Source organism: Vanellus vanellus (genome assembly GCF_965231255.1).
Source record: "Vanellus vanellus genome assembly, chromosome: Z".
NCBI lineage: Eukaryota > Metazoa > Chordata > Aves > Charadriiformes > Charadriidae > Vanellus > Vanellus vanellus.
Genome location: NC_138908.1, coordinates 43440691 through 43453660, shown reverse-complemented (window position 1 = coordinate 43453660; position 12970 = coordinate 43440691). Strand labels below are relative to the sequence as shown.

The window sequence follows — 12970 nt, the reverse complement described above, 5'->3', positions numbered from 1 at the left end:
ACGTTGGAGGGTCGGAAGCGGAAAAGCATAGTGGGGTCCCACCTGGAGGGAGGAGCGGACAGGACAGGTTACCCAAAACTGACCAACAGGGTATTCCATCCTATCTGCCTCATGCTCAGTATAAAAGCTGAGGGATCAAAGGGTCAGGGGCTCTTTCCTTCAATGGCCGACGTCTGAGGAGGACTCTGTTCGTCTGCCTGTGATCCCGATCCTGAATTCCAGATCCGGAATCCAGTTCCCGTCCGTCACTGAGTCCAGCCTGGGACTGCCCCAGTGCCAGCCGGTGACGTGATTGTCATCTCGGGAGCTTGATACGGTTTTGTATATATTTTTCATTATTTCTTTTTATTTTATTATTATTAATATTTCATTAAAGTAGTTTAGTTTCTTCTAAACTCGTAAGTCTCTTTTTCCTCCTCTGCCTCTCTCTTTGTAGACGGGAGCATCTGTCGGTCCCGTCTGGGGTCCCTCGGGTCCCCAGTGGTGGATTTGGCCTAAACCACGACAATTCCCAAACCAGCAAGTTTCAGCAGGAAGGACTACAAAACCCTTTTTGTTTCTAAAAGCAGATACAACGAGAAGTCTAGCTTATGAATAAGGCTAAAATAACAATTATAAAACTGTTCCACTACTGCTTTGATTGTTTTCTGCTTAACTTGCCATTGTTCCTTCCTACTAATGTGTTTTATATATGACTAAGTCAAAAAAGACTTACACCAAGACCTTAAAAGACTTAAAACAGAAATTAATGTAATGTATAGCAATGCTGAGCAACAATATAGGTTAAATGTTCAAAACGAAAGTTTTTATTATGCCGATATATGTCTTCTTGGAAAACATACAAGTATGAACATACCAATGCACAAATACAAAGCTAGAACTCCCTAATTACCTGGGAAATCCTGTCTAATGAAGTTTTCCAAGTTTTCTCTGATATGTTCCCGAGCCTGATCCTCTACAATATTTGGAGCAAAATCGTCTTGAAAAAAAATAATTAAAAAAGACAACAGTTTAGGCAAATTGATCTGTCGAAAGAGTCAACAGCAAAGATTCAAATGAAAAAAGTGAGGGGTTTACAGCAGGGTGGGGGAGGGAGAAAAAAAAGCAAGAGAAGATTCACATGTGAAGGAAAAAAGCAAGGATGAAGTAGAAGAGAAATACCTGTTCAAAGAAAAACATTAATTAGAGAAATAATGTATTTTTTCTGGTCAGAAATGGCGAGAGAGAAAGGAAGAAAGTTGGGTCACTCTGAAAAGAACAAAAGTGGAGAAGTGTTACAAAACAGTATTTTCCCTCCATTTTTTTCTAGAACACTGAAGTCTTTGTTTACTAAAAACCACAAGTTAAAGGACAGTAACGAAATTCAATGTAGATAGAAACGTAAAAGCATCAGTCAAAAAAAACACCTAAAATTAAACTCTTAGAAATTATATTAAGATGCCTAAATGAGTAATCAGACAGCCAATGCATGGAAGATGAACCTAAATGTTTTGTGTTTGTCTAGGTACAGACTACTCGGTAGTCCTCTTAAAGCCCTTAAAATTCTAAAATTTGAATCTAAGAGTTGGAGGCATTGTAGCAAATAAACCACGCCCCTTTATAACACCATTAGCCTGTGGTTATTTCATTTTTTTTGCAATTCTTTTTCTACCGCACAACAATATTCAAAGGAAAAAACTTACAGTAACATTGGACACAAACTTGATCTAGAATAACTGAAAATTTGGGTGTTAGCGCTGGCAGTGGGTCAAGTTCAATTTTCTTGAAGTCTTCTGGACAATCCCTCTTTAAATGACCTTCCCGTTTGCACAAGCTACATACTACTGTAGGAGACTGCATGAACAGAAAGCAAGATCGGTTTTAACAACTATAATGCTTTAATGAATTTGAGCAACACTTTCGTATAACTGATAATAGAACATAAGCAATATGCTTATGTTCTGGCACAGCTTGCTTACCTTGCCTCTTGTAAAAGCTGGTTTACTGAATGCATAAAAAAATTCAGATTCTAAACATTGTTCTATTGCTGTGTTCTCTTCAAAAAGTCTCCTCTTCTCAGTAAGATCTTCTTGACTCAAATTGATCCTCTGAGGTGCATCCGCGTTTTCTTCAAAATGTTTGTTCTCATATTTCTTGAGGACAGAAAAATCTTCTTCTTCCTCTGACAATGCATCATCGTCTCCAGATCCAGTGTATGTATTATCTATTTCATCTCCAGCTGTTATAACACCACACTCTCTCTGGTTTAGGAGACTTGTTTCTTCCTCCTCTTCTTCCTCATCATCGGAGTTAATCATTTGGGATATTTGACTCTGTGCCGAACATATGAATTTTTGGGGGGATTCATCCAGTTCATCAGTACCCTCAGTGCTCTCCTCATCAATGTCAATCTTGTCATCCATGATACCACTGCACTCTAAGCCAAATTCATCACTCTCTGTAAGTGCAGCATTTTGAAAACCTTCTAAGTCTGAAGTACTACATGTTTCTATATCATGCTCATTCACTGTAACAAGATCTCCACTATCACTGTCTTCATCTATTCCCTGCTCTGTTGTCAAGATATTATTCCATCTTCTTTTATGTTGTTCATGTTCTTCCTCTTCCTCCTCTTCTTCCTCTTCATTTCCACTCTCTGTCTCTTCACAACTTGGTTTAAAATCCTCATTATCTCCAGAAATAACTTCCTCAATGATACAGTCTGAATCTTCATGGGCAATTCCCAAATGACTCATATCATCAGCCAGTTCTTCTTCTGTGAAGCTTTCTGAGCCATCACACAGTTTTGAAGGATCAATTCTATGTGCCTGAGGCATATCTGTAGTCTCTGTTATGCAATCTTCCACTACTGCTGTGTTTGTTATACCTTCCAAGTTTTGCAATTCAGAATTTTCATGCTTTATAGCATCTTTTGCAGAGTCCATCATTTGGGATTTCTCCTCATCAGCATTTGGAGAGGATTTTTTGCTCAATTTTGAACTTTTCTTGTGAGGCAAGGCAAAGTACTTGTAAGTTGCTCTCAGGCAGTGAAGAATATACTCATATACGAGCTGGCTGTTCAGAGTTCTTGCCACATTCCTTTTGACCGAATATGGGTCTAGTAGAGAGAAGAAGTGAGACAGCAGTGTAGGAGTTAGCTTCTTTTTAAAAAGAATACACTTACATCCTTACAAAATTTGAATATATTACTGTTAGTTACTCTAAAACATTGTATAGGGACACACACCTATGAATTGTGCTGAAGAGAATTTTTAAGTTCACTTACTTTTGATAATGTTGAAAAAATACCCGAGATATTAATTTGATTTTTTCAAAACATATTCTACTATGTTATTGGGAATCACAGTCCAATATTGAAAAATTCCAAGTTATTACACACAACGTCAATAGCCAAGATAGTACCCTAGAAAATTAAAGTAACAGTTCTTTGAAGTCTGTTGATATATATACCTTCCACAGCAATGCGCTTTTTAGGCCAGTCCTTTGATTCACGAGACACTGTTTCTTTCAGTCGTATACTAATAACCAAATCAGCCATATTGAACTCCAATGCATAGAAACGAAGCAGTTCGACCCAGAGTTGACCAGCAGGCGCCGAACACCGCTGTCCTGAATCAAATACTAAGGGAACCTGTAAATTACAAAAGAAAATCTTAAATAATATTTAATGCACAGATGTTTAGCTGTTACAGTTCCTTGTATTTCATCTGTAATGTATTATTACAAAATTTATAGTTGCTTGTATACTCCTGCAATTGTAATAAAAACTGCAAATAAAAACTTGGAAGAGATCATATAAAGCCAGATCACAAAACTTCAAAATGAAAGACTGCAGCAATGGTAAAGAATAGCATCAATGATTAATAACCATTGCTTATTTAAGTGTTTATGTCATAATTTGTAAATTTCCAAGAAAATGTCACATCTAACCTAATTGGAGAGAATGGATTACATACTCTATTTTTTAGCGTAGCCTAAGCTGTACTGTAACTGTCATAACACGGAATCATATAGTGCTACTGTTTCTCACAAAGTTGTTATAAAATAAGTAATTTATAAGAATAGTTCAAAGCTAAGAGGAAATATTTTTCATATGCTTAACTTAAGTCCGAGATAAAATTGCTTCAACTCTATAAACTATATTCTCCCCTGACAGATTAAAATCCAGGGTCTCATCAAAGAGTTTGAAGTAACAACTAGTTTCCTGCTAGCTTCTTAGCATCGAGAAGTAAGCACAGAAAGCCTTGTATCAAGCAGTGGTGCAATCTCTTAGTTCAGCTCATGGTTTTGCAATGTAAACACAAAACAAAAATAGAAGACAGTTTCTTTTTTCAAGTACAGCAATGTCTGCTAGGCTAATACAGAAGTAAATTAAATAGTTCAGACCTTGCCCCTTCTAGGGGAGGTTTCTTGTGGCAAATCAGAATCATCAGTGGGGTTATGCTCCCAAACCACAGCATCATTCTCAACTTCTTTCAGATGAAAATTAGTTAATTTGTTTAATGAGAATCCTCCAATCTAAAGAAAACAGGAAAAGAAACATACAGCTAAACATCATGTGAACTTTAAATCTTACCCCCTCCCATGGTAGTAATCAAAATTAAAACAGAACAGGAATAGGCTCCCATCTGCTGCTTTCTTCTTCCTGTGCTTCTCTACAAAAAGTTAAGAGGTCAGTGCTTTTGGAAGGTATCTGTATGTCATGGAACCTTGTCTTGGCACATGACACAAGCATAAATATGTATTTTTTAATTATATGGCCATACACTATAGCATGTTTCTCTCAGTGCAGACTGAGAAGCTTTGGGAATGAGTCAGTTGTGTACTGAACAAAATTTTTAACTGCAAGGCCCATGTAATTGGTTATGGAAATTGGAACATAAGCACTAAATATAACAGGTGACTATAAGAACAAAAATGAGTGCCATGAATATAACACCTGAATAGTGTCTCAGAGAACTAGATTCTGGATTTGTGTCCTTAATACAACTCCTGATCTTATGATGCATTTCAGCTTCTAAACCCAAGAAACAAATGCTCTAAACCCCTAGTCTGATCCCTTGGGCAGATATCACACAGTGTGCTCCCCAGCTGTGCTCTACATTTTGAAGAATCAGATGTCAAAATCCAAGACATTTTTTTTAGATGTAGCTATGTGAATTCAGAGTTCTCAAGCATGTGGAAGAAGGGCTGAAGAAACGAGTACGTAGATTGTTATGAAATGTGTTGTTCAATGCCCAGCTCTCCTTACTCACAAAAGGGGCAAAAGAGCGCTTAATTCAATTACTAGGATTGTGAATTGCATCCTTAGAGCCAAGCATACAAAGGTTAGGTGTAGTCTTGCTGAATTCACGTTCTTTCTGAATTCCTGAAGAAATGGCTGGCTTGTGGCTTGCTTAGAATAGCAAGAAGCTGACACCACCAAAAGTGACTGGTTCTCTCATTGATACTACTCAGTATATTAATACACGTACCCATGATCCCAAATAGACAGGTAGAAAAGGCTCTTTCCTCTGTTGTAGGAAGAAAATAACCATTAAAGCGAACACATAAGGTGACAAGCCTCCTTCTTCAGGACGATCAACACAGCACAACTGTAAAAATAAATTCTGCAGTCAATAAGGTTTCAAGTGATAATGTGAAAAATATTCTTTTAATTACTGTTCAGAAGTCAGTCACATTAAATACTGACAAAAACTCAGACATCTTTGAGTTCTTATGAGATGGACTTTGTTCTCAAGGCCTTAGTATTTACTGGAGTCATGTTGCGGTCAATGGCTCCATGTCCAAGTGGTGAGCAGTGACAAGTCGTGTTCCTCAGAGGTCAGTACTGGGACTAGCGCTGTTTAACACCTTTGTTGGTGACATGGATGTTGGGATTGAGTGCGCCCTCAGCAAGTCTGCTGATGACACCGAGCTGCTTCTTGGTGTCATCAAGGAGTGGTCAACATACTGGAGGGAAAGGATGCCATCCAGACGGACCTGGACAGGCTTGAGAGGTGGGCCCATGCAAAACTCATGAAGTTCAACAAGGCCAATGCCAGGTCCTGCATGTGGGTTGGGGCAGTCCCAAGCACAAATACAGGCTGGGTGGAGAATGGATTGAGAGCAGCCCTCAGGAGGAGGACTTGGGGGTGTTGGTTAATGAGAAACTCAAAAAGGGCTAGCAATGTGCACTTGCAGCCCAGAAGGCTGACTGTATCCTGGGCTGCATCAAAAGAAGCGTGGCCAGCGGGCTGAGGAAGGTGATTCTGCCCCTCTACTCCGCTCTTGTGAGACCACACCTGAAATATTGTGTCCAGCTCTTGGGCCTTCAACATAAGAAGGACATGGACCTGTTGGAGTGGGTCCAGAGGAGGGCCTCAAAAAATGATCAGAGCGCTGGAGCACCTCTCCTATGAAGACAGGCTGAGAGAGTTGGGACTGTTCAGCGGGGAGAAAAGGTGACTCCGGGGAGACCTTACAGCAGCCTTCCAGTATCTGAAGGGGGCCTACAAGAAAGCTGGAGAGGGACTCTTCGCAAGGGCATGTCATGATAGGATGAGGGGGAATGGTTTTAAACTGGAAGAGGGGAGATTTAGATTAGATATTAGGAAAAAAATTTTCACTCTGAGGGTGGTGAGGCACTGGAACAAATTGCCCAGGGAAGTTGTGGAGGATCCATCCGTGGAGCTGTTCAAGGCCAGGCTGGATGGGGCTTTGAGCAGCATGGTCTAATGGGAGGTGTCCCTGCCCATGGCAGGGGCGTTTGAACTAGATGATCTTTAAGGTCCCTTACAACCTAAACCATTCTGTGATTCATTCTATTACCATATCTTCAGTATAAGAGCCATAGGATGCAGACTGGCAAAACAAACAGCACATGGCACATTTGCAAAAATGATGACTCATTGTATGTAGATATAGTACAAGTCAAAAGTTTTTCATGCTTTTTCTTAAATCATATTTTAATTGCAGGCACACAAAGTTTTGAAGCAAGTTCTTTAAATTTACAAGGAAGTTTTCATCTACATATGGAAACAAGCAGCTTTTTCCTTTCATGTTTTTCATGACCAATTATGTTTATGGGAAACTGGTAATACCATTTCATATACATTCCTCTGACGTGTTTGGTAACACAGCAGGATACTTACAGTCTGCATGCCACTGGCTGAAGCTTAAAATTCCACTTTTGAAATTCAGTGGAACCTTGTAACATAGAAATGCTAGTTATATCATTTATAAAATTTAAAATTTCTAAAAAATCTAAATATCCTTTTTATAACTCTTTTTCTAAAGACAGTTTCAACAACTGTTTTCTAAACCACACCTACAGTCTTACCAGCGCAATATTAATGTTCATTCAGTATTTATGCACAGATAGGGGAACATAAATGACTCCTACCTTTGCCCAATACCTGAAGGCAATCACTAAAGGTACTACAGTAGGTTCCAGTTTTCCAAGTGTAGCCAAATGGTTTGTTGTCAGACAAGCAGTCTCATTCCCTGCACTCACTTTACAAATAAGGCCACTAAAACCCAAAAAGAAACAAAGTAAAAGATCTTCGAGGTTTTGTCAGAACAGCCATAGGACAGGTAACATCTCACAAAACAGTGTGGCAGAAGGCTGTAAGGAAAGACTGAACAGCCCCTCAAAGACACTGTATCTACATTAAAAGACACATGAAAACCCTATTTGATTCATGGTTAGGTTGAAAAATATATGCATTATATTTTTCCTGTAAAAGTGTTTTCAAATACAATTCAAGTTTAAATATTTGTTTGTAATGACATTAATTCACTGAAAAAGAAGTAACAGTACTAATTTCCTTCATGAATCAAAACCATCTTCCTATACCACACCCATCAGGAAACAGTTTCTATGCTGTCTCCACAGTGCTACAAATACACCAGTGAAAAATAAGGTTGCAGCAAATAACTGTAATATTTCTGTATCAGTAGATGTTTATAGAATGTTTCATGAATCTTAAGCCATATCCATTAAATGGGCAAAATAAAACGTCTTTCACTTCTTTTCAAAATACTAGTGCAGGTAAGTATGCTGATCTTGCCCCTACAGAAATCCATAATTTAATATGGTATCTACGTTACCCATAAGGAAGGAAAGTGTCTGCTTAAGCAGTTATCCCAGATGGAAGGGTAAGGGTACATGCTGGAAGCCATAATGGTTGAAGGGATTGGGAAATACACAGCTGAGGACAGAACAACCCTTACCCTCTTATTCTAGGCTAGGAATGACTTGCCCATGAGTGTTAGTTTGTGTTTCAAGATCCATGGAACTGTAATAATTTAGTACAGAAACGTCATTTTTCAGATGTTGGTACATATAATTTACATTGCTATATACTATTAGAACACACAAAGTGACAACCGAGACCTTTGTTTTTCTCTGCACATCACCACTGGTATTCTAGCATGGAAATCTGCATCAACTTCCGTAAAAGATTCTAGGCGGGATAAAGAAAAAGAAGAAGCTGCATTAAACATGGTGTAGACAAAAAATATATTGAACTGGATGCAATTAGAGGAATACAGCTAGAACCTCAACTTCTTAATAAATTACTAATTTTGAAACAAATAACTCAGTTCATCTGATAGTTTAATCCTACCGCCCTTTTAAAGCAAGTTTTTCCATATGTGATGGGAAGAGTACGGTCCATACTCTATAATAAGCACTGTTAAGAAAATACTCCAGAAAAAAGAACTTTTCAAAATTCATATACCCAGTAGGTGTAATTAAGTAGGTATATTCTGGTTAAGTGCTGGCTTTGGTCTGTCTGTATGCCTCAATTATCAGTGACATCTGTAAAACAATGTTAGTTTGAAAGAAGAAAAAGCCCAGAGCATTATGTCAGTACTAGACAGATTGAAAACATGCAAGATTATTTTCCCTGGTAATCTAGGAATGTTTTATGTAAGTATAGAACAGGCTTACTGACAAGATGCAATGTCTTCTTGCTATGCTTAATTTTTTTTTTATCTTATTCTTTATACAGATTTCCAAATGCAATTCAGCTACATTTTTATCTTAACACTAAAAAAGTACAGATGGCACTGCAGTCATTTTCTCCAAGTGGAGTTTATTGATCCAAACCGGGCTTATTTTTTGATGTCTCACAGTTTCACTGGGCCAGATAGAATGGAAACTATGAAACAATTTTAGGTACCCAACTCAAAAATTCTGAAATAACAAGGTTTTCTTTATGTTATCTAGGCATTTGGACACCTTCCTTCTTTGAAAAACATCTTGCATTCGCCACTGTGATACCTCAAATGCCTAAAGCTCTGCATTAGAAAAAGGCTCTGCACAAGATGTTAATGCAAATATTGCTTGCTTTCAAAACACATCAGAGATCGTAACTTCTTATGGAATCTGGGTCTTCATTCCTCCAGTCTGGTTGAACAATAACCCGATTCTCAAAGATTATAATGGTTATTTGACCAGACAAGAAGATGCACATACAATGGGGGTGGGAGGTAGCAAAGAGAAAAAACTAGGTCAGTAAACATATGCATGTTTAATATACATGTCTGGAACCACGTGGTCTGATTTCCCAACTGTGGGCATAAAGCAAGGCAAGAAAGTAGTAAAGCTACCTTTTGCACGCTGTATTTAAAAAGATAGAGTTTCTTTCACATTTTTTTTGGCCTGCATATGCTCAAGTTTAAGTATGTATATGTTTAAGTTAAGTATATGCTCAAGGTTTAAGTAAGTGCATTTTTAAAAGATCTTAGACTTTACTCGCCTGAATTAGAGCACAGAGTTGTATTCATTACCTGAAAAAAAATGTGTCTGTATGCAGTCATTTGTACACAGCCTCACTGCACTAACAGGCATGGCACATAACTATAGAAAAAGAGACTGCAACCTAAAATTACATTACCAAGTTTCTGATCACATGTTTGAAGAGCATAGACTACTGTCTGTACTATACGTGGCTAATAGAGCCGGCTGGGGAAAGAAAGGCAGTGCAGTCTACCTTAAGCTTCATGACATCTTCACTTACAATGTAGAAGAAAACCTCCCACTAGGACTTTCTCGTATCAACAGAAATAATGGGACTTCAATAGTCATAAAACTGAATACCAAACTAAAGTTAGTTCTGCCAATGTATTATTTCCTGTAGTATTTTTCAGTCTCACAGCTTTCAAAAAAAAGAATAGCATATGGTTTATCTACTCAACAGAGGTGGAATTCAATAATACTAAGCAGTAACAGTTTAATGGAATTGTGAAGGCAGCAATTTGTTCTTACCACTGCTCTGGAGACTTTCTTGCACAAGTAAGAGAACATCTGGTTGAGTCATCTGTCAATAAAAGTAATAAAGCTGTTTTCATAGCTGTCAAAAATTTCCCACAATTGAAAAAAAAAAAAAAAAAAAATCAAAACAATCCCACTAAGCCACTTCTGTTTTTCTTCCAGAGAGGGCAGCAAGAAGGAAACAAAATAACAGCAACCCAGAAAAAATTTCTCTTAGTCCTTGGCTATAGCTAAATTTTATCAAAAGGAACACAAACTCTGCCTGTTTTGAAGAAAAAAAAAAAATAATCAAATCCTGGAGTAACTGTAAGTAAAGCTATTTTAACCTCTATCAAAGACTTGGTTGGGGAAAAAAAAAAACCCACCAACAGAAATACTATTTCAGTGTGCTTAAATATGATTGTCTTCTGACATAGTGCATCTACCTTCCATCAAAGACCAGAATCACAGCTTCCTTAAATTATATGCACTTTATGAACCTGAATAATTCTTTTTTCGTACAATATTTCCACCTCTGTTTTCTAGAATAAATGCTAAATGTTAACTATGAGACTGTCAAATCAACGACAGCAGGAAGAAACTTAAGCATGGACTCAAAAGCTTTCCACAGTCTTTAATTTCTTTTCATTGTTCAAGCACAAAGATGTATAGAAACAACTAGCATGACGCATACTAATCAAGACTTTAAATTACTTTATATATAAATGACATAAGATAGTTTCACAGGTCAAAAATAACCTAGCAATCAAAAACTCTGATGTGTATATATCGTACAGAAACAAGATCTTGGAAGTGCCATTTAATGCAGCTGTAAGAGAAGATAAATAATGATCTGTCTCACAGGACTGCTATGAGTACAGATGTTTTAAGCATTCTCAGTTTTTCAGAAGGAAGATTCAATAAAACACAAAGCTGTATTATACTGCCTGACCATTACTGGTGTATGAAGCAAGGAATGAGATTTTAAACCGTTTTAATGTGATAGTTGTTTTACCCAATGTGTTTTCATAAAAAGTGCTACTACCACACTGTAAGTTATATTTAAGCTATAATCTACATAAAAGTGCAAACATTTAAAACTACTTAGACATACCTAATAAAATGGTCTTACTTACATTGGCAGGAAACTGGATATCTATGTTTATGTCTGAAGTTTTGAAACCAAATCTGCTATAGGAGGAGCCATACAACCTTAACGAGCACTCTGCAACAAAAAGAATGATACTGCATTTACTCTATACCTAATTCTAAGTCTGTAGCTACTTTACAGCATTGTCAGTAGATCTTAAACCTACATCTAGTTTTGATAACCATAGGAGATGAAAAAGGGTCTTCCAACAGCACAGAACTGTGTTACTAAATCCTGCCCTCCATGCTGTTGCTAGTAAAAGCTTACCATGAAGGTCAAATGCCCCCCACATCCTGTTTGTCTTCACTTTTTACTACAGGTCTGTTTGAGTCATGAGCACCATTGTAATTTAATTCAGGATTATATTGCCACATCATGTCATTCAACAGACTAGCAACTAAATATACTGTTTTAGAATTTAGCTAGCCAAAGTTTTTAATTAAGTTTTCACTTTATGAGCTGTTGTTGTTTTTTAGGGTTTTTTTTTTTGTTTGTTTGATTGTGTTTTTTTCAAGTTGCTATATCTAGCATTTAAAACAAATTGCAAATAATACCTGGCAATTTTTGACACAGTAAGTTTTCCATCACTGTTTTAATGTTGAGCCTTTCTTCTAGATCTTCATTATTTAAGCCAAACTCCTGCACTACATTTTCAATAGCAACACCAATTGCTTGTATCTGGGAAGGTGTTGGAGGAGGCAGGGCAGTCAGCAGCTGTTCTTCTTGCTTTTCCTTTAAAGATAATAAGACTGATGTTTTAATGGTTTTCTTGAGTTGCTTAATATGTTAGAAGGAATGCTTGCAACTCATTCCAAGTAACACCACCACAGGTTTCCCAGATAATGGAGGTAATTGGAAGCAAGAACATCAAGAGAGAAACTGTGACAGGTATAAAGAATTAGATATTCCAGGAGTCTTCAGTAATGTGCAGAGGTATATATACACACATATATTTGGAATATTAAAAAAAAAAACCCAAAGTCACCAATCCTTTCATCACCTATGAAGTGTGAAAGGGTAGCTTTGTCCACTTCAAGCTGAGAAAGTAGAAGGCACCGAAGATATTTAATTAAAAAAAAAGTAAAATTGAAGTTTTCCTGGAAGTTATTTTGATGTTTATGTTCAAAACAAACCTACTTCCTTTACATATAAAAAGCCCAAGTATGTAATACTCCACAATTCTTAATTTTTACAGTATTTCTGAATTGAAATCTTCATCCTGACATACAGGTTGTAATTTCTATTCTGCCATACCAGCTATATTTGCTTATTGCTACTCCTCATTGCCCTGGAATTGATCAAAACTCTTTGTTGTTGAAATATGCCAATGAAATACACACCAAGACTAATACACTTCACTGGTCTACAAGAAAAATTACAGAACAGCAAAACAGAAATGTCAGTTGGTACAGCTTTTTTTTTTTTATTATATTTCAGTCACCAGCAATAAAATATTACTGAGTTATACTTTAAATGAGGACTTCTTTTAATAATAATAGGCATGAAAAAGTACAAATTAAATTCCAAAGCTGAGGGCAGAAGCACAGTTCAGGTCCCAAGTTTTCTCTTTTTACCAGTAT

At 37.1% G+C, this 12970-nt stretch overlaps 1 protein-coding gene across 1 annotated transcript in view; it reads right to left on the bottom strand.

The window, feature by feature from the left end:
* Positions 1–12970, bottom strand: part of TUT7 (terminal uridylyl transferase 7) — a 38595-nt gene that overhangs the window by 16781 nt on the left and 8844 nt on the right. The window contains exons 5-15 of the mRNA XM_082497762.1: positions 11945–12122; positions 11377–11465; positions 10256–10307; positions 8378–8447; positions 7385–7511; positions 5475–5594; positions 4387–4518; positions 3451–3631; positions 1959–3097; positions 1683–1833; positions 893–979 (exon numbers count right to left, since the gene is read on the bottom strand). Of these exons, the coding sequence (XP_082353888.1) occupies positions 893–979; positions 1683–1833; positions 1959–3097; positions 3451–3631; positions 4387–4518; positions 5475–5594; positions 7385–7511; positions 8378–8447; positions 10256–10307; positions 11377–11465; positions 11945–12122 (2326 nt within the window). The remainder of the gene's footprint in view (positions 1–892; positions 980–1682; positions 1834–1958; positions 3098–3450; positions 3632–4386; positions 4519–5474; positions 5595–7384; positions 7512–8377; positions 8448–10255; positions 10308–11376; positions 11466–11944; positions 12123–12970) is intronic.